Below are 26,848 nucleotides of genomic sequence, written 5' to 3' on the forward strand. Positions count from 1 at the left end.
CCCCCAATACACATTCTATGTATGTTTTTTCACTGTGCATGAATTAGATGAACTATGCATTGCTCACAGATATAGCAATTTACAAGTAAGACATATGCACCATTTTAAACTCCAGCAGTTAGCACTGTTACTATTTTGAAAAAAAAAACATTTCAAATTTCCCTGTACAAAAAATAGACATTTGATCTCTATTCTATCAGCTAAATACACATCTGCAGTGGCGTAACAAAGGAGCTTTGGGCCCCAAGTACTGTATTGATTTGGGGCCCTAAAACCAACCAAGGGCAGCTGCAGTGTCAGGGAGGTGGAAACAGAGTAAGCAAACACTTTGTTAAGGATTACCACTATGCAATGTACATATAGTGGAGTTCATTACTACCATAGCACCAATAAAAAGCTATTAAGATGGATGAAGAAGGGCCCCTAGTGGGCTCCTCTGGTCCAGCTGCCCAGTGCGGTCACAACCTCTGCAACCAGAGGCGGACATAGGCCTGCGCAGATGCACAGGGGCCCCATGTCCTCTAGGGCCCATGCAGCTACACCACAGTTAGGGCAGATTATCCTCTAGGCCCTCCTACATGTATGTCTCTTTGTAGCTCATGAGGAACAGTGAAAGTTGCTTGTGGCCCAGTCATATACAAGTATAAAATGTGTGCTACATTAACACCGTGCCTACAGCATGTAACCAAGGTTCAAGAACTTTTATGTTATTCACATTAATGGATCCAACTATAATTTGTTATGACAGCATCCACTCACATGGAGCCCCCTTCATTTACTCTGCACTGGGGCCCGCTGCTGGTTTTGTCCGCCACTGTCTGCAACCCCTATTGCCCATCTTAAATATAATAAATGTGCAATGTCTTGTTCACTAAAAGATATGCAATTCTGTCCAGCCTGCCCCTTGTTTCAAATAGCCCAGCAACACATAACAGCAGAGATATTACAACTCCAGAAGCAGGCCTTGCAGACACAAGGGGTCCCAGGGCATCCAAAGAAGGGGGTAGGTGACTTCTTGTCTTCCCTAGCTGCCTCTGATACACAGCTCCCCCTCCAGAGCAGGTCTTGTTGTGAGCACGTTTGACATGGTGGCTGCTCTGTTATGGGGATGGGGTCATGGTGGCCACATTTTTTTATGAACCATGGCCCTGGGGGTTGCTAGGAGACAGAAGGATCTGAAGTGCAGAACATCCAAAAAAAGCAGCTCTGTGCTAACACCCTTCTCTTTTCTGCTGCTGAGCAACACAGGTTAGACAAAGCCCCTCCCCAGTCTTATAACAGGCTGACTAGATAATGCCGGATCACTGAATAATGGCGCACAGCGCCTATGCATAAAAATGGCACCGCATTAAAAAGATACTTATCGCTATTTATCGTTAGTACTTCATAATAATGGCGCACAGGGAAAAATGAAGAAAAACGGCACACAATAACGTTATTTATCAATAGCGCAGTTCATATGCCAAACAGCAGACGTTATTGCGCACAGTAACATTATTTATCAATAGCTAACCTACATAAGCCAAACTGTAGAAGTTATTTTACTGCAAAACGGTGAATGGATTTAATGTAACACTGTCAAGGTTACGGTTAGGCACCACCAGGGGAGATTTAGGGTTAGGCACCACTAGGGAGGTCTTAGGGTTAGGCATCACCAGGGGGGTCTTAGGGTTAGGCACCACCAGGGGGGTGCTTAGGGTTAGGCACCACCAGGGGGGTGGTTAGGGTTAAGCACCACCAGGTGGGTGGTTAGGGTTAGGCACCACCAGGGGGGTGGTTAGGGTAAGGCACCACCAGGGGGGTGGTTAGGGTAAGGCACCACCAGGGGGGGGGTTAGGGGTTAGGGATAGGTACAGCGATAAGCGACAAACGGATTAGCGGCAACACCATGCGCCATTAATCGCAGGCGCCATTTTCAGATGGATCCAGATAATGCAGCTCACTGGGTAACTTAGTAACTGGCTCATTATTCTCATGCTATAATCAAACTTGCATTGTCAAACTGTCAGTACTAATTACCTGATGGGCTCACAGGGTGGCTCTTCACGTTCTTATCTGAGTGTGCAGGTGCGCAAGGATCGCTTCAGGCTGACACTGAGGCATAATAAGGTTGTTTTACTGATTGTGAACAAATGAATGCATTCAGTCATTTTATTTTTATTGAGCACATTGTTGGAGCACATAGTTTTTATAGATAGAGTGCTTTGCACTAACTGTTTCCTGTTTTTGCAGGATGTTATAATAACACTCCAAGAGAAGCTTTCAATTAAGTGCATTGAACATTTTTCTCTGATGCTGGAACAAAGGACTGAGGGAGCCGGAACCAAACTTCTATTATTACATGAACAGGAGACACTATTTCAGGTTTCTACATTTTTCAAAATAATTGGCTTGGCATGTCTAATCAGCATGGGGCAAATGCAAAATCTCGCTGTAAGATTGCTTGAGGTTTAGAAGGTGAAAATGCACATTATTGATTGACTGAAGACCATCCAAGGTTTGCTTACAAGGTTTTCAGACAACAACATAATAATTGAATATGCAATCTATATATTACTACAGGGTATAGAATATACATAAGCATATAGCGAGTAATATGCAAAACACCAAAGTCCATTAAGGTCACTGTCTTCTCGTTGTAACTGTGTTGTTTTGCTAATCATCTGAAAAATGGAAAACAAAATACCAAAGAGAGAACAATCCTTCTTGAGGTTTACTAACGGCTGGTTAACCACTTGCCGACCAGAGGATTTTTCAGTGATCGGTGCTGCGTGGGCTCTGCAGCCCGCAGCACCGATCAGGAGTGCTGCAGGGCGATCAGACTACCATCCTTTTTCCCCACTAGGGGGATGTCCTGCTGGGGGGGTCTGATCGCCGCCGGCTGCATTTGCTTAGCGGGGGAGGGGCTTTTCAAAGCCCCCCTCCACAGCGTTCTCCGCCGTCTTGCCCGCTCCTTCCCTCTCCCTGTGAGCTGTGCAGGACGTATTTCCGTCCTGCACATTGAAGGATAGGCTTCAGCCTATCATATGCCGGCGATCCCCGGCCAATCAGAGGCCGGGGATCGCCGATCTGCCTTACGGCGCTGCTGCGCAGCAGCGCCGTATGATGTAAACAGCGGGGATTTCTTCCCCGCCTGTTTACATTTTGACGGCGAGCCACGATCGGCGGCTCTCCGGCTGTTCACGGAGACACCCTCCGTGAACTGACATGGAAAGGCCGAGGGGCCGTTTCCATGGTAACCTGCAGACGACCAGTTTACGGCAATCGGCGTTAGCTGGTCGTCAAGAGGTTAAAGAGGTATTCAACTCTGACATAACTTTCTGTAAAAACCTGTTTTCCTACTTTTTATTACACATACACATCTTATTTGCTTTTGTGCACAAGTTTTATTGGATGTTTACAAATTACAAGTTCTCAAAGTACAGTTTATCTGCTCTGAAAGCTGCCGTTGTAATTTATTGCATAGCTGCTGTATTTATATATTATAAAGTATCCAGCGAGAATGCGTCTTCTCCTGTGTACACTTTTGACTTGTATTCAGCAGAGACACTGCTAGCAGCATTTATATTATCTTGTTTGCTTTCTAATCAGATACTATTGTAATAAATTCCTCAAGTTTAGCGACCCCAACTGAAGAAGAAATTGCTGTGTTTAACTGTTTGAATGCTGTTCTGTTACCAGTGTTTATTTTGGTAGTACCTTTTTGCTGTAAAGAATCCTTTAGACCAAAGTAGAAATGCTGAGTTTCATACTATTTTAAGTTCCTGATCCATCGCCCTGCTGATAATATATGGCAATTGGAAATCCTGTTAGATTTCATCGCCTCTTATGACAGAAGTTTACAACCTCTGATCACTCACCATTGGGGATGATCTGGCCAAAACTATAATTTATACCAGAGAAGAGAATGGTCATGAATATGCTTTTTCCCTTGCAGAATTCCAGTTTCTCATGCTGAATGTCTTCCATGTATTTTACAAAAATGTCAGGGTTTTTTTTTTCAAAAAATGCAAAATGTTGCAAAAAATTATCATTGTTAAAATATAATATGTCCTATAAAATTCCACCAAAGCTAAACGGCCATATTCGCTCATCACTACTCAAAATGAAAAGTCTTCTTCATGCTGCTGATAGAATGGCTTCACTTGAGTTCTTTGTTGAAGCTGTCCTGCCATTTGCAGAGATGTATTTCTGGCCACACCCTGTCAGATTGATCTAGCAGCTTTGTATTACATCACCTAAGGGTGCCCATCCACTTATAGATGGGCCAAAAAAATATCTATGGAACTGCCAGATATTGCACTGCAGATAGTATTTTCCCCCTTGGGGCCCCAAAGCCAGCTGATAGGCCCCTCAGGTGTCCCCCAAGCTAATATGTTCCCCAGGGATCCATGCAGAATACACAGTGGAGTGAACTCACCACTTACCTACCTTTCAGCCAGTGGGCTTCCATCTGTGTCTTTCAACCTTCATCTCCCTGGCTCCTGCTCACTATGACCTGGCAGCGTACTCATGTAACATGCTGCAGAGTCATAGAGAATGGCTACCGGGGAGATGAAGGTGGAAAGACAAAGACCGGAGGAAGCTTTTAAGCTGGACAGTCACTACTAGTGGGGAAGACCTGGGGGGCCTTTCACTGGATATGGGGCCCTAGGAAATTGCCAAGCATTGTGCCATTGCCCCACCCCCTTTCAAGTTAGATCTTCCATCCAGATAGAAATCAATCAAAATTATGATTGTGTGAAGTGTGCAGTTAAGTTTCACTGTGTTGATATCAAACATCCAATTTGATTCTGCAAAAAAATACAGAAAATTTGCTGCATGACAGCTTGCTTAAAATTTTGACGGTTAAACGTTACAGAGCATTATTGCAACTTCACTGTTGGTTAATTCTGATGATCTCACAGATATCTAACAGATTAATCTGCCAGTGCGTGGCCAGCATCATGTGTGGATAGCTTATCAACATCTGCAGCAGTACTGCCAGCACTCATATTGTAGGTCTTTTTGCAAAAGACAACCTCTGGATATGATGCTGGGCATGTGAACTCAACTTCTGTGGTCAACTATGGCTAGGCCTAATCTGAGTGGAACATGTCCTGACTCCTGTTAAACTGCTGTCCTGTTAAATCATGCTGCAGCTCAGTTTCATGGTGGTGGCAAACGTCCTATTGCCCAGGGCATCTTTATGTAGAGCAACAATTGTCTAAGTTTGAATTCACACAAGTTCTCTTCTTCACACATGTGACTCACCTATCCAATAGCAGTAGCTATACTTTCTACACATGCTGCATGCACCTATTGCAGCAGCCCTAACACTCCTGAGAGTCTGTGAAACACTTCCTCTAACATCAGGGCCAATTAACAGCAGGTGGGTGGGGTTCCTGGTGTTCCTTGCTGCTCTGAGCCCAAACAAGCACGTGACCAAGTGCTGTGTAGCATGAAATGGCTGTGGTGCCAATCCTGTCACCCCTGCACCCACCTCATCCCTCCTGTCACTCCAATCACAAGCTGATGTATATGCCGATGTATATTTAAAGTGAACCTAGATGGCTGTACCTCTGATAAAAGCAATAAAGCAATGGTGAGACAGTGCCCAATCTATCTTGCACTAACTATTTAAAATCTATTGTCCCAATACTACATGGAGGTGATAAAATTGGTCAGTGATTGGCCAATCAAAACTGGATGTGTAAATGCATTCTTAAAGGAAACCTGAGACGTGTATACTACTGTATTTATACTTATGAGTAGCTTCCTCCAGCCCCATGTGGTCTGTGGTGGACTCCCTCGTCATTCTCCCTGACCACTCTGTTGTCCCGTGGTCACCTCTGGTACCTTCTTCAGTTGGACTCTTCTGTGCATTTGCAGCCCAGCCACACGCACTTCCTTATCACATTCTTGTGGCTGCGAGCATTCGCGCCTGTGCAGTAGTACTGCGTAGATTCAGGATGCTACCAGCCATGGGAGCGCGACGGCAGCGTGTGCGCAGGCCTGGGCCGTGCATGCACAGAACACCACAACTAGCTCCAACTAAAGAAGAGGTGACCATGGGACAGTGGAGAGGCCAGGGAGGACAGCGAGGGAGCCCACGGTCCTCATGAGACCTGGAGGAAGCCAAAAATATGTATAAATCAGGCACAGTGTACCATCTCAGGTTCACTTTAAAGCAATAACACCAAATTTAACCCATCTGCTCCACATTTACACCTGAGACCCTGTTAAAAAAAATGAAAATGTCTACTTGGTTAGAATTTTGACATTCTTCACTTAGGGGTGTACACACTTTTGTTGTCAGCGGTTTAGACATTAAGCTGTGTTGAGATGTTTTACAAGCTTTGCACTGATTACTTTACATTGTATGAAAGTGTTATATCTCCAGTGTTGTTCCATGAAAAGAAGTAATAAAATATTTGAAAAATGTGGGAAGTTTTCTCCCTATTGTGAGCTACTGTATATCATTGACACTGCTATAAATTTTCTGTATTTAAGTAAGTGAAATGTCATTTCTTGGCCTATGGCATGCCTAGGTGACTCAGAGGCCCAGCTCACACATGATGAGATGTTTGTTCAGGATAAGTTTTGTTCCAAAGGATCCAATCGACCTGCTCCGGAGGGACCCAGTTGCCTTTGAATATTTATATGTGCAGGTAAGGGATGAATTTTCATGTAATATAGCTGTTTGAGTATATGCATGATTCATAGCTATATAGTATTGCTGCTGTTTGCCCTTTAAGTTATATCATCTTGTAGGATAATGTAATTCAATCTAAAAATTATTCCTGCAGAAGAATTTGTCTCATAATGAATCTTAATGTAACTGCTGGGCTGTTGATGAATGCATAGAGCAGATCTCTTCCCTTGATAATTTATGCATATGATAAATGTTTGTGCTTATTAAAATGTAAGACATTGTCTTGCAATAACACTACCAGACTTGCTCTAACTGTATGCTATGTATCAGGTGCTGTTTGCTCATTCATTTTGAACTACTCTCTGCGACATTGTTATTACGTGAGCCTAATGCCCCATCTGCTGGTTGATTTCAGAGTTGCAATGATGTGGTTCAGGAGAGATTTGGACCAGAGCTGAAGTATGACATAGCGCTGAGGCTGGCAGCACTACAGATGTATATTGCAACAGTCACCACCAAGCAGACACAGAAAATCTCTTTAAAATATATAGAGTAAGTATGAGGCCTGTTTCAGCAGTGATGGTTTTTGTGACACATTCAAATTATTAAATGTATAGGTTTAAATATAGTCTTACATCAGCCCAAAATTATTAGAATCTCATTCAGTATGCATTCTGCTCTTTAGTCCTTACTGGAATATTCACATAGGTCCTGTGTCTGGAAGCACCAGGACCCCACGACTTTCTTTTGAAACCTGGTGGCTCTTTAGACAAGAATGGAGTCTAGCAAGAAATCACTTGATGGGCAAACATGTAAAAAGGGCACAGGGTCAATTTGGGCACCATGTGACCCCAGTAGCCTAACTAAGGAGCTTGGGACCACAATGCGAATTTTACATGGGGCCCCAAGAACTCTATTGATATGAAGCCCCAAAGCCTACCAAGGACAGCTGCAGCGTCAGAGAGGTGTATTTAGAGTAAGTAAACTTGAAAGTTTTAAATTTTAAATAGAAAGATTGCCCACAAATGCGCTCCTCGTTCTAATATCAAATTACTAATCACTTTACTACACTTTAGTTTAGCTCTATTGGATCACTCCTGCATAAAAAGTGTGTGTATCACTTTGAATAATCAATGAAGTTGGGGTAATATGCAGAGCGTTCAACAATATCTCGTATCTACTTTAAACTCAGTTTACATATATGCATGCAATCCCTAAAATGTCCTCATAGGATCAATATATAAAAAACAATAAAAGCCAAAACAGATGAAGTATAAAAGAACAAAAAATAAAACAAAAAGTCTCTGAAAAAAGTCCTTCAGACTTCTTGACACTATGTTCAATTTTCCACCGGCATCATCCAGCTTAATAGTATTAGATTACACTCACCAGATAAGATTGCTGATCAAATGAAAATCAGCAGAAACGGCTTCTGGCCCAGCCAGTAGATTCAGGTTTCCACAGTCCAGATATTCCAGGTTTATCACTCCCCACATGTAAAGGAAATGGAATGGCAATAGTGTGATACTGCTATAGCAGGGTATGATCACCAGCTTAAGTGCTCCCCGTTAACACAGCAAAGCATGCAGTGTGCCACCACCTTATAATAAATCAAGCCTCTCACCAGATTGTCTTGCTAACCAGAAGCAGGTCAGCAAACAGCGCTTTTTGGTGAGTATGGCATTCACTTGCTTCATATCACACTTTGCCTATGACTCAAAACAGGCTCGACATAGTGTAAATCCGTTTTTATTCAAAACTGTTAAAAAGTAGTGCACTTACAATTTAAAAACTTCTCATGCGCATATAAAATCCTACTGAGCTCGTCCTGGCGTCTCCTCACTCTGCCTGGCACCGCCCTACTAGTTTTGTCCAATGAGCACCAGCCCCTGATGGTCATTGGATGAAAATACCCAAATTACCTGCCTTGCTTGATGGGGGTTCTCACACTTATTCGTCCTATTTAATAATATCCAAGTGTCTCTCCATCCTATGTCCCTGCGTCAGTTAGAGATGGCCCGAACCTCCGATTTTCGGTTCGCGAACCTACCGCGAAAGTTCAGTTTGTGCGAACTTTCGCGAACCGCAATAGACTTCAATGGGGAGGCGAACTTTGAAAACTAGAAAAAATTATGCTGGCCACAAAAGTGAGGGAAAAGATGTTTCAAGGGGTCTAACAGCTGGAGGGGAGCATCGCGGAAGGGGGATACACGCCAAAAGTCCCAGGGGAAAATCCAAACACAACAGGTAGATATATGCAGTGATGAGGTGGGTTCTCTAAACACAACAGGTAGTATATGCAGTACTGGGTATTACAATGTGCACCTGTCACACACACAGGTAATCACTGAATGTGCTGGGCCTGGCTGGCAGTGGCACACACACAGTATGAATTATCAAGGCTGTCTATGCAACACAAGTGTCAGTGGGACACGGAGAAAAAAAAATCACAAGAACAAGATTAGCTCTTAAAAGAGCTGTTGTGGGTGCTATTTTAGCAATAAGAAATCAGCAAGGAGCAAGCTAACAAGCCTACAACTGCCTAACTAATCTTTCCCTATGAGAGAGTCTACAGCAGCTGTCCCTTCTCTAATTAGGGCAGGCACACGAGTGAGTGTAATGGCTGGCGGTGCCTGCCTTTTATAAGGGGGGGGGGTGGCTCCAGGAGGGAGTGTAGCCTGATAGGCTACAATGTGCCTGCTGACTGTGATGTAGAGGGTCAAAGTTGACCCTAATGGTGCATTATGGGGGCGAACCGAACTTCCGGAAAAGTTTGCCTTAGATGGCGAACGCGAACCACCGGAAGTTCACCAGCGAACCGTTCTGGCCATCTCTAGTGTCAATGCCTTTGCGCTACTGCGCATGGCCTGCACTGACAGCCGTTGGGACAGGACGCAGGATGGGCCAGGGGGCACGCACGGTGGGTGTGCACGCGCGTGGCCTCGCTGGGGTGGCGGCGGTGACAGACCTAGCGCCTTTTTTTAAACGGGCTAAGGTTGCCTAGTTTTACATAATAAAGATTACATTTTTTGTCATCTCTTTCATATTGCAGAGATTTGCTCACTTCCTGTAAGTAATGGGGACACAGATAACAACAGAAATCCATTTGTTGTGCTCTTTATAACATACATATAACTATTACACAACATGGTAGGGACTAGATTGTTGAGCCCCTCTGAGGGACAGTTAGTGACGACAATATACTCTGTACAGCGCTGAGTAATATGTCGGCGCTACATAAATACTTATATAAATAAATAAATACATAAATAAATAAATTTTAAGGTATGAAGAGAAATGTCCAGCCCCTCCGGAATCAGTGTGACCTCAGCATGACGGTAATGCCCTCTCTAAGTGCCTGTTCGGAACAAGATCGCCCACAAGGGATCCTAGGAAGGTGTCTAGGGCATGGCAAATGTCCAGGCGTCTGGCTGCCATCTCCTCTAAGGCCCTGCCCGCACTTCGTCTTGCCAAATAAGCCAGATGGAAAGCAAGGAGACTCAAAGCTGACTTCTTTTTTAGCACCCTATTTAACCTTAACCTGTGTCTGTGTACATCAGCAAGGTTTCTTTTGCTGGACTCGCCTAAAATAAAACTCTGGTTACTTTAAGGCGCTCTATTAACTGTGTCAAATATTTCTTTCTAATGTAATTAGTTAAAGCTAAAACAAACTTTCATATTGGTAATCATCCATGAAATCAGGCAACAGTAAATTAATCTGATAAAAAAATAAAATTGGAAAGCGAGAGCCCACTGTAGTGTAGTATGTAATGAGATCCAAGAGAGGAATGATACTCACACGCATGGGTTAAGGCACTAAGGCAACCATTGTGTGGGCTGGTGTAAAACATAAACCCAACCCCACTTAGGTTAAGAAGTCACTTCTTTTAGATATGAAAATAAGCGGTAACACCCATCCACCAAGGGTGGACAACAAACTGCTGAAGATTATGAAACAGAGGTGCTATGAAGTAAATGTCAGTTTAAAAATGGGAGGTGGTGGACTTACCTCCCAATTGATGAGCCTCAATCGCGTCAGATCCAATCAAACAAAAAAAAAACTTTATTGGAGTACACTCCAATTGTGCAATGCATGTCACAGGTAAATACCCGCTTCCTCTGGCAATAATGGAGCCACTGTCTTGCGGTCCTTTACCATTAGGGCCCTCCTAAAATTAACCTACTTTTTTTTTCTCTTTTAGTACAAATCCTCTTCACTTCACTACAATCCTCTTATATCCTGGGCAACTCTTGTACCAAAAGAGTCCCCTCACCTTCAGTGTTTCCAGCAGATAGACAGCTGGTCATGTGCTTCCCCCCAGAAGCACATGACCAATATGTTGCTTTGCTGATGCAACATATTGGGCATCATTTACAAAAACTTTTTTTTAAGGCTGGAGAGATATGGTCCAGCAAACATTTGAAAATATGATTGCAGTCAAGTGTATGTATGTACAGTGCAACATTTTTGCATTAAATGCAAGCTGTTTTGGATTTAGACTGATATTGCATCTTCTATTTTACTGACATTTAAGAAACATTATATGACCCAGGTAAAGGTTAGAAATTTTTTGCCACATAATAGATGGCATTTTTTAATACTACTAGGTCATTTTTGCTGGGTCAATTAGCTCCTCTACTGTTCCCAACCTTAGAGGACATTTGTAAATCAGGTCCAGAACCTGGACAACTGTGTTTTTGGGGGGGGGGGGGGGGGGGGGTTGCATTGTACTTCTTAAAAAGGTGGAACAAACAAAAGATATCTTTTCATGAAATAGTAAACCATATTTGTTTCTTTGGAAACATATTTTCAATCTTTTTTTCTCTTATCCCGCTCACCCCACCTCTCTTTCCTTCTTTCTTGAGCACACCTCTCCAATACACAGCTGCAATATGTACACTTTATCTTTTGTAGCAAGTGTGATTAGCCACATTTATTTTCCAAAGCAAAAAAAATATTCCCACAATTACTGCAGCAAGCTGTAGGAGCACTTTGCTAGAGTTGCGGGTCCTGGAGACAGCTACATTAGATTACCTACTTATTAAAATCACCTAGTGTTTATTACCTTGAGAAAGGGGGCTTTACAAAGCTCCAAAATGTTGGCTTGATAAAGATTACAAACATTTCATTGCAGAGGACTTCAAAAGACACATCCGAGCACAAGGAAAATAAAAAAAAAAATACACTTACCTGGGGCTTTCTCCAGCCCCTGCTAGCTGTTCTGTACCCTCGCCACAGCTGCGCTCACCGTTGGTGGCCAGGGGTCCCCTCTGGCGCAAGATCCCCACTGCGCATGCGCAAGACATCATCCGGTCTCAGTGGCATAGCTAAGAAGCTGTGGGCCCCGGTGCAAGTTTTACACAGAGTCCCCCAAGTGCTATATACATAACAAATGATACAGCGCACCGAAACCTGCCAAGGACAACCAGAGTGTCCGAGGTGCAATAAGGGGATGGGAAACTGTGTATTAATCATTACTACTATTCAAAGCATCTATAGAAGTGATTATTATCAGCACAGGACCAATAAAGAGTAAATACTGTGGTTGAGGGAGGGACCCTTGGGGCCCCTCTGGCCCAAGGACCCCGATGCGGCTGCTACCTCTGCACCCCCTATTGCTACGCCACTGTCCAGACTGTACTGCGCAGGGGCTGTAGTTCTGCGCCTGCGCAGTACAGTCCAGATGACGTCAGCGCGACCAGTGAGCCACATGCCAGAGCGCAGAAGAAGCTGACCCGGAAGCCGACCTGGCGAGGTTGGCATCTCCACCAGAGGGGACCGGGAGCCACCGGAGCTGCGGCGAGGGCACAGGACTGCTGCCAGGGGCTGGAGGAGGCCCAAGGTAAGTGGATTTTTTGTTTTTAGGTTGCTAGTACCTTCCTTTTAACTCTTCCACAGGAGAGAAGCAAAACACAGAGAAACCCACACTGTGTGTATTTAGAGATAACGGCCTGTCTAATTCTCCATTATTTCCTAGTAATGAGCGACTGTAACTTGGGCTGTCAGCTGTGTCTGATCTATGCCACGGTGTGCCGTTCAGACAGGCTATATGTAAATACTGGAGATTAACCCTGTATGTGCACCCATGAAAGAAGTAACAGCTCTGCAGCATCTCAGTAGGAGTTCTCTGGGCTGCAACAAATAAATAAATAAATGTTTTTCTGTAAAGGCTATTATGCTGTTACTGATCTTTTAGAGCAGAGAGGAAGTTCTGGGGTTAGGTCTGCTTTAAAGAGACACTGAAGCGAAAAAAAATATATGATATAATGAATTGGTTGTGTACTATGAATAATTACTAGAAGATTAGCAGCAAAGAAAATATTCTCATATTTTTATTTTCAGGTATATAGTGTTTTTTCTAACATTGCATCACTCTATAATATGTGCAGATTACACAACACTCAGCATTCAAAATGAGTCTTTCAGAGCAGTCTGTGAACTAATTAACTCTCCTCTAGCAGAGGAAAAGTAAACAGTTCAATTACAGATAACAGCCCTCTCCAGGACTAGTCGGAGAGCTTAATAGCTTTTTTGCATAGAGATAACAACTGGAGTTTCTCAACTCTTCCTGTACTGGAAACAATTAGACTGATGTTTCTGATCTTATGCTGGGAATACACGTTAAGTTTTTACTTTAGATAGATGGGTTTGATAGATAAATTCCAACCTGTTGGATCTGGTCGATTCTACTTTCGTTTCGATTCTCCTCATTCAAGTGAATGTAATTGATAAGAAAAGATAAGGAATCGAGAGGAGAATCGAGCAGTGAATCGAGAGTAGAATCGAACGAAAGCGAAAACGACGGCAAAAACGAACGCAAAAACGCATCGTGTATTCCCAGCATAAAGGGCCCTTTTCCACTAGCAGTCGCTAGCGGTTTAACGCTGAACGCTAGCGATTGCTGAATCGCAATTACCGGCGATTCCCCGACGTTTGCGGCCGCGATTTTGCTATGCTATGCACTGCATAGCAAAATCGCGGCAAATATCGCTCCGCCGCGCGTTCGCGTTCCTGTAAAAAACGAATCGCGGTAGTGGAAATGACCTACCGCGATTCCTATGTTAAAAAGCAAACCGTAGCGATTGTAAAATCGCTAGCGGTTTGCGTCTTTGCGATTCAGCCAGCGCTGGTGGAAAAGGGCCCTAATGGTTTTTTTCTTAGCTGTACTACACATACAAATCATAATATCATCATTTTTTTTTCGCTTCAGTGTCTCTTTAAAGGATGCTCAGAGGTGACACAACCCAACCAAAACATTTGATTTTGAGTTTTTTTTTCAGCAAAATTTATATTAAAGATCTAAAGAAACACTGTATGGTGTATGGCCAGCTTTAGGATGTGTGAATCTGGAATTGTACACTTTGGCCATATACCTTTTTTACATATAGATTCAAGTTGTGTGCGACTGTCTATATTTTGCCCTTTTAGATTTGTTCTTAAAAATGCAACACTTAACTATATCCTAAAAAATCTTGCATCAGAGTTTTCATTTTTTTCTAGAAGTTTAATTTCCCCCACTGTTTCTACATCTCCCAGCATTCGTAACCCCTGCTAAATACCAGCTATTGAATCTGACTTGCTCCACATTCAGAGTGAACCTACTTAAAGCGGGATTGTCACCATAAAAATCAAATTTCAACAGCAACTGGTCTGAATGTATTAAGTGATAAAGATGCTAATCCTTCATTCAAAACTTTTTCTGCTGTTATGATTTGGAGTTATCACATACTTAAGGAGCAATGGCCCTTCAGTAGTCAGTGCCAAACAGTTGCATGTTGGGGGTTCTTTTTATCTATAATATATTCCTCCTCTTCCATTTATTTCTATGCCTAGCTGCTTATCTGAAACACAATACTCTGCTCATTTGTGTTTACAAGCAAGGCTGAGGAGAAAAGAAAAAAGTAAATGGCAGAAATGACATCAGGATTAAGCCTAAACTGTGGGAAAAAGACATGGTTCCCACCAGGAACAGAATTCTCTTCATTTACTATATAACATTCACTGAAATCAAAACGTGGACAGTACAATTACATGTGTTATGTATGTAGATCAAGTATTTATCTACTCATATAAGTGTTTTTTTCCCTGGCATAAAATGGCTAATCCTACTGCTTTAAGCTGTGTACACACTTGAAAGATTTATGAAAGATCACAGACCAATTTTACCCCCCTTCCATGTAGTATGAGCGCATACTCTACACAGTCTATTCTATTGAGCTGAACTTCCCATCAGATAAAAATCTTTGCAAGATGCTGTACACAAAGATGCTGTACACATACAAAAGATCAGTATCTGCAAAAGATCTGTTCCTGCAAAATGCATTCATAGTCTATGATATCTGCAGATCCTCATACACACCTTGTTTAACAGACATTCATCTGCAGATCTGACAATCATCTGCAGATCTGAAGATCCATCCTGGTGGATCTGATCTGCATATGAATGTCTGTTAAACAAGGTGCGTATTGAGATCTGCAGATATCATAGACTATGAATGCATTTTACAGGAACTGATCTTTTGCAGGAACAGATCTTTTGCAGATACTGATCTTTTGAATGTGTACAGCATCTTTGTGTCCAGCATCTTGCAAAGATTTTTATCTGATGGGGAGTTCAGCTCCATAGAATAGACTGTGTAGAGTATGGCTCTCATACTACATGGAAGGGGGTAAAATTGGTCTGTGATCTTTCATTAATCTTTCAAGTTTACTGAAAGCCTAGGCTAACCCTTCCTTTTATTCCTGCTCTAATAGTGCATGTATACCATCTTTGTAAGGATGTTAAAGCGAATAGATACCTTTGGACTCCTAAAGATCTGTCCTGTTTATCTATAGAAGTGGAATTAGCTGTACCATACTGCTAAGCTTTTCTTCTATGTTTGCACATTTTGGTTGCAGTTGTAATAGTCAAAAGTTCAATTTCTGTGAAATGTGGGAGGACAAATAGCTATTTTAAATACTTGAGACAGCCCTTCTTCCCCTGGCAGATGGAAAATGTCTATTGCTCTTTCCCCCCTCTATTTTATTACTAATATCCACATATATCCACAATAACCTGCGGCCAAGAAGGAACAGAACAAAACTTCACATATTCTCGAGTACAAACTCTGACATGCTTGAATAAATGTATCACCGATTTACATTCATATTCATACATACATCTATGTATTAGGTCATCTTTATATAGCTGGGAAAGGGGGGGGGGGGGTATCCATACGCATTTATATAAAATATATAGTTTCTGAGCCTAGACGAGTGGACAAAGGAACTGAAATAAATTCAGTATTAAATTGGAATAATCCTTGGTCAAAAGGACATATATAATCCAGGTCCACTTTTCATGCCTGTTCGGTAGGAAAAAAAGAAGTTTGTATATTAATTAAACCAGCCTCTTGGAATACTCTACTTGCAGTCCATCATTTAGCTGTGGATATGGGGTGCTGTGCACACATAAGCACTATAACATCTCATTAGGTCCTGTAGATCCTGAGGAAGTAGGCATCACATAAAAAAAATAAAGGTAAGTGAAATATATTTAATTAGGCATTTAAAGACCAAGGATTGAACTTCATCGCAATCAGTAGCTGATATCCATTTCCAATAAGAAATCTTTACCTTTTCTCGAAGAGATCATCAGGGGGGTCTGTGAGGCTGATAGTGTGGTAAAATCCCTCCCACAGTGTGATGTCAGGACCTAGGTCCTGACAGTTTCCTGTCTATAAGCTTTGTTGCATTGTGGGAAATAACAGCTGTTTCCAAATGCTAAGCAACCAGTATCTCCTTCTGTGTATATATAAATCTATAGAAAAAAAGCCACCTTTTAGCCTATCACATTGGTAGGGGGTGTGGTTACAGATAATGCTGTTGGTGCTGTCTGCCAGTAGTAAAGATGACTATGTGCAGGCTGATTGTGGATCAAACAACATGAATAAATTACACGGTGAATATCAATCATTTCTTGATTCCTCTTCTATTCCACTGTGCAACATATCGATTAATTTTGTCCCCCTTTTTGCTACAGTTCCTCTTTAAAATGGTGAGGCTAGCGTTAGACATTTACATTTGGTCCTGTGGCTAGAAATAGGCTGCATACTATACATATGAATAAAAATATGAATAATAAAAACATGCCTGTCTCTCTACAGAAAAGAATGGGGTTTAGAAACCTTCCTTCCATCTGCTGTGCTGCAAAGCATGAAGGAAAAAAACATAAAGAAAGCACTGTCCCACCTCGTCAAAGCCAATCAAAACCTGGTCCCTCCAGGCAAAAAGGTAAGCCATTTTAATCTAACAAAGCTATAATGCAAGTAAGGAGAACATGAAAAACATCTTCTGCAAGGGCTGTCTGGGATTCGCCTTGCTGTGTGCAGGAGTATATAGATACACTAATACTTTTTTTCTGCATCAGATGTAGACTTGTTTGCATTATAAAACCAATGGCAATCTTGTGTTCTTCTATTATTGCCTGAAAATAGTTAAGATAACCTTATTCTACCTAACTGAAGTACATTTCCTAAGATACTTATGCATTTACAAAAAAAGGCATGATATAATCTAACACCAAATGGAAGTGCTTAAGTAGCTGCCGTCTGAAATAAATAGCGACTTTAAATTGTTACTCTAAAACAAACTTAATCCGTCGCCCACGCAAAAAGAATAGCATCGTCTTTATGGTGATTTTCGCCTTCAGCTTTTCATACTTGACCTGTGGCAAAACGATAACTATATTTTATAATGCAATTGTATACCATGTTCTGGAACATTTCTTAGTATTACAAAAGATACATAAATGATGAGGTGGATTTATTCCATTTTACCTATTTAGCTAATAACAGGAGTAACAATGGAGAAAAAAAATAGCCCTAATGTGGCTGTATCCATCCAGCGAATTAGATAATAACTTCACCAAGCAATCTCATCACAAGATCAAGCTGGCAACATAGAAAACTTTGTCAAATGTTCTCCCATATGTCAGTGTGCACAACTGTCAAACCTCCTTTTGTACTGTACCTTACACAACCACCTAAACACCTTGCTTGCTCAGACTTGCTGTATGCTATGGGGCGGGCCATCTGGGTTTATACTCATGTGCAGCAAAATTGTTATGAATTTGAAAGCTAGGGGTAAATTTACCAAACTTTAGCTTTTTTAAAACTATAAAGAAGAATAAAAATGCTTAGAAATAGAACATTTTCCCTTTCTCCTTGAGAGCAGTCATCATGGACCCTACTAGTTGATATTTACTTTTGCTTAAACTTCTCCATCTTCTGATACAGACACACACAGGAGGATTTCAGTGAAATAAGTACAGAATTATGTCTAGAAAGAAATCCCTAGAAGTAACCCTTGGAAAGGCGTGGTCAAACTTCACAATCCAATTGTCTTCATGACAAGCATGTGAACATGCACATTTGACAATTGTTCTAGAAAATAAACCTTCCTTCAGCTGAGATCCAATCACTCACTAACATGCCAGCTCTACCCTTTCCCACAATCTCCCAAGCCCCTTTTTACAATGGTCCTTTACCATCTAACCCTATGGCATTGCCACTAAACTGAATTGAGGGGGTGGCAAATAGCTGTCATGGACCTACAATAATCAGCAGTTTATGCGGGTGAATGGCACATGTGCCACACCCTCTTATAGAAGATCAATTTGATCAAAAGGCCGCACTCACGTCAGTGGGTAAGCTGGTGCCGGGCCCCAAGGCTATCAATCACAGTTATCATGAAGGAGTCCGCACACAGACTTATCGGAGCAATACACGTAAATTGTTATTGTCCCATCACATGTGTGTGAATAAATAGTCTGACCTGCATAGGCCTATGCAGGTCAGACTATTTATTCACACACATGTGATGGGACAATAAAAATGTACGTGTATTGCTCCGATAAGTCTGTGTGCGGACTCCTTCATGATAACTCTTACAGAAGATGGGATCATGGGAGACCAGTCTGCTATGATGATGTTGTGCCCCCTTCACTACATATACATTCAAGAAGCCAGTAAAAGATGAGGTGTATGGGCAGTCAATTAGCTATTATTCTGCACTGTGGTTTCCCATGATGCTTCACTCCTGAATATGCTCGTCATCTTTTAGTAAGAGGGTTTTTTGGTCTCTTTTAGCCCCTTATACTTTGCTAGTGGTTCTGGGTGACCATGAGCCTTCTGGGTATTCCATCATTCGGCACTGTTCACTGTAATTACTATTTAGGTTTCCTGTAGGTTTTCCAGCTTCCTCCTTTAATGTAGAAATGTACTGTTAGGTAATTTGTTTCTGACTTAATTTAAGTGGATTTGTGTGTGGATGCTTAATTGTAAGAGAAACATTACAGTACAGTATTAGATTATCGTCCTCTTTAGAGCAGAGGCTAATGTGCATGATTCTATACATTCTGGAAAGTGCTGTGTAATCTCTCTGCAGTGCTACTACATAGATTTGGGAATCAAATGCAAAAAAACCCCAAAAAAACCTAAGGCAGTTCCCTACCTTTAACTAGATAGCAAATTTAAATAATCTTATTATTATGTTTTTGTTTTGTTTACAGCTATCTGCTCTACAAGCCAAAGTGCACTACCTGAAGTTTCTTAGTGACTTGCGCTTATATGGAGGACGTGTATTCAAAGCTAAATTGGTTGTAAGTGCTCTATTATGCAATACTTTATGCACCGTCTTGAAAATTCAGGCACATAACTGCCCATAATTTTTTTTTTTTTTACTGCAATAAGCGCTTTCTGTATCAATCAATGTGTAATTAATTTTGAAAGCTGGTAAAATGGTCATCAATATTTTCTGGGCAATTTCCCTTATGTCTCCTAGATTGAGTAGACATGGAAATTATTGAAATCATTTTCCAGCTGTACAAATATACATGTTGCCTCGTTGCTTTAAATTTTAATATCCTTCCCCATCCATATTCATTTAATCAACAAATGCATTTATAATGTTTACTCCATTGCGTAATTTATTTTTAACCTTGGCTTGATAAATTGGTCAGCAGAGAACTAGAAAACGTAACCCTTCAACTTCCTTGTGCTTACAGCAGGGAGAAAAGCATTCAGATGTGACCTTGTTAGTTGGACCCCGATACGGCATTAGCCATGTAATCAACACAAAAACAAACCTAGTTGCCCTTCTTGCTGACTTCAGCCACGTCAATCGGATTGAAATGTTTACAGAAGATGACATCACAGTTAGAGTGGAACTTCATGTCCTTGATGTGAAAGTAAGTACAATTTAAAACCACTCATAACCGCTCCATGTAGCACCCAACTTTTTCAGTGACAGTAGAAGTTATGATAGCAACCAACAGGAAATACAACATTATGAACCATGCCTAGAGGCAGATTATAATGCTAGGCACAAACCATACAATTTTCTGGCAGATTTAGCTGCCAGATCAATTATTTCCAACATGTCCAATCTGAATTTTGGAAGATCAAAAAAATTGATCGAAATTCAGATCGGACATGTTGGAAATAATCGATGTGGCAGGTAAATCTGCCAGAAAATTGTATGGTGTGTACTTAGCATAAGAGTTCAAGCTGTTTCCTGCTTCTCTAACTGCTAGTTGTTAATGGTAGGATACGGGATTAGGGCTGTGTGGGTTTTTCATTATCATTAATAGCGATGAGCAACAATGCCAATATTGTGTTTGCACAAATTTTCCCAAAATAATTGGGAAATTCAGTTTTCGAGAGGGGATAGAATCTGAAAATCATTTTGCAAGCTCTGATAAAATACCACAAAGAAATTTTCGTAGAAGCAACACTATTGTGAAAATACATTTGCAGACATACTCAGGGGGTTGCCTGATGTCTGAATGGTTGACAAGGTGACAAGGTTCATGGGTCAATAGTATTGTATGGAATAACGGGAGTCCTAATATGAAGTGAAAGGAAGTTCGTTATTTTCACATTAGCAAGCATATTTTGAATATGGCCCTTATTTTAAAAAAAAATAATTTTTGCTTTACTTTCTTATATCTGCTTTCAGTGACCATAAAGTGAAAATATATTAAACATTTATTTTTGGAAGTATTTTTTGAAATAAAAAATAGCATTTTCAATGCAAAAATTACTTTTGGCGAATATTCGTGAGCAACACAAATCATAAATCTTTAGAAAACAAATCTTCCAAATTTCTGCAGATACGGCAGTTCTAGCAATAATATTGTTACCTATGCAAACACCAGAGCAATAAAACTGAACTGAAACAGGCAAAGCTTACTGAGAAGCCATGAAAACATTCATCCAGATAGAGTCCTACCACCAGAAGGTTTGTCTCTCGGTCAAAGTGAAACTTATGAAGTAGGAAGGAGGGTGCCAAACCTTGTAAAGCTGAGTACTCACCACCCGAAGGGTCCAGTGACATCCCCTTGACATTCTGCGATTCCTCTTCCTGCTCGAGATGTCACGTGATGTTACACAATGGCACATGACGGGTGAGAATTTCCCAGTCAATCGATCACGTTATTTTGCGCGGAGTCGCCGGGGATCTTAAAGATCCGATCCGCCATGGTGGTCACTATTGGCGCATCGCTAAACGTTGTTCGCGTGATCGCACGCCTGTACCTGCATCGTGGAAACAAACTCTTGCCAATAAAAAAAAATCATCAGGAAAATCACATGGTGGGTACGGGCCTTAAGCCAGCTTACAAGGGAAAAATTACAAATGGATAAACTTTCCTAAACTGTTGTCTTATGGATATGGCTACATTCACAATGCAAATCAGAATAGAGGGACAAGTAAATCTGAAAGTCATTTTGATACAAAATAATTCATTGATTTTTGAGTAGCAAGCATATGAATGAGATATTTTATTGAAAACTCACATTATTTAAATCATTACAATCATGAAGACCTTCAGTTGTTGCGTGAGTGTGAAATACCTTTAGAGGGATGTGGCCCTGGTCTGCTTTGTCCAGCACCCTAGATCAAGTATTGAACATAAAAAAACACAAATAAAATGTTACTCGTGTATCTAGGATACAGAATTTTTGAAATGCTTTTCATTGCTGTAGACAGTATCTCTATTTTCTGTAAATCCATAGTGTATACACTTGGCCCAGATGTATTGCTGTATCCAAAACATTCAAAACAATGCAACTGTACTGGTAAAGAGCATGTCTTAGATCAGTAAATATCTACCTTTTCAGCACACGTACCCCTTTGTGGGTGATCCCTTAGCAAATGTACCCCCTAAAAGTGGCTGTGGCCTTGACATGATGTGGGTGGAGCCAAATACTAGAGAAATACAGGTAGTCCCTGGTTAACAAATGGGATAGGCGGCGGCAGGTGGTAAGTGGTTTTACATGGAAATGGCTGCTCCATGTCAGTTCACGGAGGGTGTCTCTGTGAACAGCCTGTGAGCCTCCGATCGCGGCTCGCAGGCTAAATGTAAACACGCGGGGAAGAAATCCCCGGTGTTTACGTCGCAAAGCGCTGCTGCGCAGCAGCTCCGTAAAGGAGATCGGCGTTCCCCGGCCTCTGATTGGCCGGGGATCGCCGGCATCTCATAGGCTGAAGCCTATCAGAGGCGGTGCAGGACGGATCGCCGTCCTGTGCCGCCCATGGGAAGGAGGGGAGGGAGGGAAAGAGAGGGAGGACAAATATCGCTGCGGAGGGGGGCTTTGAGGAGCCCCCCCCCTGCTACACGCAGATAGCAGGTGGCGATCAGACCCCCCCAGCAGGACATCCAAAAGGGGGAAAATCTGGTCGCCCCGGCTGCAACACGATTTGTGCTGGGGGCTGGAGAGCCCACGCAGCACAGATCAAGGAAAACAAGCCCAGTCCTTATGTGGTTAATTTTTAAAAAGAAAGTTAATGCGAAATCTGCTGTTGCATATTTGTAGCAATTTTGGTAAAATCTGGTATCAGAGGTGACAGCTGACAACGTGTATCTGCAGAGGCATCAAGTCTGTTCCTCTTTTTAACTTTTGTGTCACAGTATTTTGCAAACCCACATTTGCACATATTTGTCGCTGGGCAGGAGTGACAGTATGATTGCCTTGCACTAGTCACGCAGTATAACAGCACACACAATGAAAATCTATGGGCATCAGCAAGGAAAAAGATTGGAAAAAAAAGAACAGTTTTTTCCACCACCAGCCTACCTATCCACTTCACTACTAACACCGCTCCTTCTCCTAATAATAGCTTTATAAAAGCTTTTGGGATCAGTATTTTTAACAGTGATACAGTAAGAGCTCCCTCTCACACGTCCAGCCACATGCAGCAACAGTCTACAAATGGCGCTGGATGGAAGAGCCTCTGCCACCTCCTTTGACTTCCCCTCCCCTTCCCGTGGCCTGCTCCTCTGCTCAACCATCCCCGCCCCACCCCCACCCCGAAAAACTATATTTTTCATGAATTGTATATGTGTATATAATACAATACATATATACAGTGTCTGCAGCACAGTTTAGAATTGATTATCAGCTGTTAATCTCCCCATAGCGCCGCTATGCTCCATACACAGGCGCTCATGGGGAGATGTGTAGTAGCCTAGCTAGCTCTCTGATTGGCCCAAATGCTGCCTGTCACAGCAGCAGCGCTGATTGGCCGCGATGGTGGTGCGGGCGGGAGCACGCGCTGCTGTGACAGGCAGCATTTGGGCCAATCAGAGAGCTAGCTAGGCTACTACACATCTCCCCATGAGCGCCTGTGAATGGAGCATAGTGGCACTACGGGGAGATTTAATAGCTGATAATCAATTCTAAATTGTGCAGTGGTTCTCCGCCATTTTGTCCGCAGCTCCTGGGGAACCCCCTGATAGGTACTGATGTACCCCCAGGGGTCAGTGGACCCCAGGTTGAGAACCACTGTCTTAGATGAGAATTCCTTTGTCTTGCAGACAGCAAACCACCTTAGTTGTGACCTTTGTAAACTACCCTTTGTAAACTACCCACCACAACCTAACACCAAATAGCTGTGAAATATCTCTGTCAACTAACACATATCTGGATTGAAAGCTTGATTGAACAAGGTCCAACTCCTCCTCTGGTGTCATTGTTTGTACTTGTTATCTATGCATATTCATATTGATTCTATAGTGCAACTTTAGGTGCTTGCACTTTATAACTAAACGTTAATAATAACAATTATACCTGGGAATTTTATAACTTTACTTTTGAAACATGCACTGCAAGACCTTCATTAACTAGAATGATTTCTTTATTTGTGATGTACGGCATTTTCTCTTACAGCCTATCACATTGCTTATGGAGTCATCTGATGCCATGAACCTAGCCTGTTTAACAGCAGGATATTACCGACTTTTAGTTGATTCTAGACGTTCTATATTTAATGTGGCAAACAACAAAAATACCGGCAATCGTGAAGCAGGTAAATGTTATTTTAAATCTTTAGCCACAGTTTAAAATAACCTTATGGGTGGTGTTGGTGTTCGAGTTCGGAACACCTGAACACTCCTGAACACCATTTCAGCACCGAACAAGCAGACATCAGGGGTAGTTTACTTGCTTGAACTTCACAGCACGTTTCACATTCCTCCTTCTGGCTTTGGAAGGAGGAAGCATCAGAGTCATGTGAAATGCACTGTGAGGTGCAAGTAAGTGAACTTTGCCTGACCCTGTCTACTTCATTGGTACTGAAATGGTGCTGAAGTGTGGTGTGCAGCAGTACTATCCATTTGTTCTGAATTCGATATGCCAAATTCGAACCAAGCAGATATGTCTGTTAGTCTAGCACAAGGATGTCAAACTCCAGTCGTTGAGGGCCGAGGTCCTCACACACTTTTAGCACAGCTCAAATTAATTGATAGGACTGAATCAGGAAAGTTTTGGTCCATAAAGCAGAATACATTTCTTTACTTCCCAGCAGGTCCTAAACACTGGTATGAATAGGGCCCTTGAGGACTTTAGATCAACACCTGTAGTCTAGCATGATGGTTGTTGGACCATCATTTGCACAGATGACAGCAATTTAAAGCTTTTACTTACCGTCAATATTCATATATATTTTCATTCCTGATCATGGGTGATTCCTTGTCATGAATTGTTTCTTCTTCAAAGCAGTTCGCCAATAAATATATATTTAATATAATTAAGGCCCCATTCTCAAAATTATTGTTATTGTACTGCATTTTTAAAAATTAAATACAAATCTGTTTTTTGAAAACACGTCTGTGATGAGCAGTGGTGTTATTCTGGCTATATCCTAATAGACTGGATTTAGATGACATGATCTTTCAACCATCATGTGACATCCAGTGATAGGAGTGAAGACTAGCCTATCCCTCTCTGAAACAGGCTTAACAGAAGGGCAGCAGATGTTAGTGAGAGAGGCTTGTGTTCATTGTGGGCCCCATAGACTTGAATATCTTTAAAGTAAACCTGAGGTGAGAGATGTGGACAGATGTGGAGGCTGCCATATTTATTTTGTTTTCAAATTCGCTTTTTTTTCTCTAGGCTTGTGCAAAGGACTGGAGAACATAATCTGCACATGGATAAAAAAAGGTTTTGCCACCTATTTAGAAAATAGTTCTTTAGAGTAAGAGTGATTAAAATGTGGACTGTATTACCCTAGGAGGTAGTTATAGCAAATTCTGCATTTGCATTTAAAGGGTGCTTGGATGCTTTCCTAGCATTGAAGGACCTCCATGGCTATAATTGCTAGGTAATTTCCGGCAGGGTTGATCCATGTTATCGGATTGTCATCTGGAGTCGGAAAGGATTATTTTCCCCTTTTAAGGATAATTGGTTGCCAAGCCTTGTAGGGTTCTTTGCCTTTCTTTGGATCAACTGAGATACTGTATGTGAGGGTGCAAGCTAGTGTTATATCATATTTTCTGGTTGAACTCAGTGGACATATGTCTTTTTTCAACCTAGCTAACTATGTAATTATGTAACCAAGGTACGAGTTGCAGATTGCTATTTAATAGGTTCTTTAACCTTAAAAAGTAAATATGTGTGGTAGATACTAGACATAAAAACGTGCTTCTATTTCTGAGATAAAGCACAAAGCCAGACGTTACACTTTCCAGATCCCTTGAAGGTAGTCCCTCTGATTAGTCCTGTAATGTAGGCCTAAAATATGACTTCTGATTAGCATGCATAGCTGGTAGCATGAAAAAAAAAATGTACAATTTTTTGGCTTTCTTAAAATTCCTTTTTGGGTTTTTTCCCCTAGGAAACGAAATCCGAGCTAAACTTAACTATCATGATTGCGACTGGAGTTATTTACCAAAATCAGCAATATTTGCTTATGAAGAAAATCAGGAAGCGCAACAAATATTTGTAGACTTAAAACAAAGAAATATTGATGTTTCAGAGAGTCCTTTACATCACAATGACCACAGGAGCTTGTACATAGAGACTACATTTAATTCAGGAGAACTTGACCAGCAGCTAACCAAACAGTGTGACCATATAGATTTAGAGAACAGCCTTGGTGTCAGTCAGTCATCATTACTGTCTCTCTCAGGGCTGGAACACTCTAACACAGCACAAGACTCTCCCAGGAGTGCGAAAGTGTCTTTTATATTTGGCGAACACAACCTAGACACCATAAATCCTCAGACACTTGGATATGAAAGATTGATGGATGAAAGCCCCGAAATGTTAGATAAACAAAGTGTAATTTACTTAAATAATGCCAATGACATCAAAGACCTAGATTTGGCATCAGATGCTGAAAGTATTAATTTTGCTGCTAATGCTGTTTATGCAAATATAGCTGAGAGTAAAATATTTGGAGCTGCAGATGGGATTGAAGAGCCCTTACTGCATGACATATGTTATTCTGAGACCACAGATGATGTTGAGGATGAAGATGAAGCCAGTTGTGAGGAAGACATCATAGTGTCGGAGGAAACTAGAACCGATATTCTTAGCATGTCAGGTTCCAGTGATGACATCATTGATCTGACCTCACTTCCGCCACCTGAAGGGGATGACAATGAAGATGACTTCCTGTTGCATTCTCTAAACCTGGCTATTGCTGCCCCACCTCCTGGTTTCAGAGACAGCTCTGACGAAGAAGATAGTCAGAATCAATCTGCCCAAGCTACCTGCATATCTAATGATGACATTCCTGTCTCACTAATTGATGCAGTCCCAACAAATGCAGATGAAAAATGTGAGACAACCTTAGAGGAAATCGTAGTCATTTCAAATCTACAAGCGATGCAAGATTTGACTGTATCAGAGGAAAGCCAAGCAGATGACACCTCAGGTTCTTTCACCATT

At 41.6% G+C, this 26,848-nt stretch overlaps 1 protein-coding gene across 7 annotated transcripts in view; it reads left to right on the plus strand.

The window, feature by feature from the left end:
* FRMPD4 (FERM and PDZ domain containing 4) overlaps positions 1-26,848 on the plus strand; it is a 562,898-nt gene that overhangs the window by 527,994 nt on the left and 8,056 nt on the right. For 6 of the 7 annotated variants that reach the window (XM_068268359.1, XM_068268361.1, XM_068268360.1 and 3 more), the window contains 8 exons: positions 2,233-2,364; positions 6,531-6,650; positions 7,050-7,186; positions 16,781-16,907; positions 19,186-19,275; positions 19,681-19,863; positions 23,846-23,984; positions 25,791-26,834. In XM_068268359.1, the coding sequence (XP_068124460.1) occupies positions 2,233-2,364; positions 6,531-6,650; positions 7,050-7,186; positions 16,781-16,907; positions 19,186-19,275; positions 19,681-19,863; positions 23,846-23,984; positions 25,791-26,834 (1,972 nt within the window). Of the gene's footprint in view, positions 1-1,187; positions 1,249-2,232; positions 2,365-6,530; positions 6,651-7,049; positions 7,187-16,780; positions 16,908-19,185; positions 19,276-19,680; positions 19,864-23,845; positions 23,985-25,790; positions 26,835-26,848 lie in introns of those variants that run through there. The other variant, XM_068268364.1, reaches the window with a different exon arrangement.

Source organism: Hyperolius riggenbachi, chromosome 2 (assembly GCF_040937935.1).
Source record: "Hyperolius riggenbachi isolate aHypRig1 chromosome 2, aHypRig1.pri, whole genome shotgun sequence".
Classification (NCBI taxonomy): Eukaryota; Metazoa; Chordata; class Amphibia; order Anura; family Hyperoliidae; genus Hyperolius; species Hyperolius riggenbachi.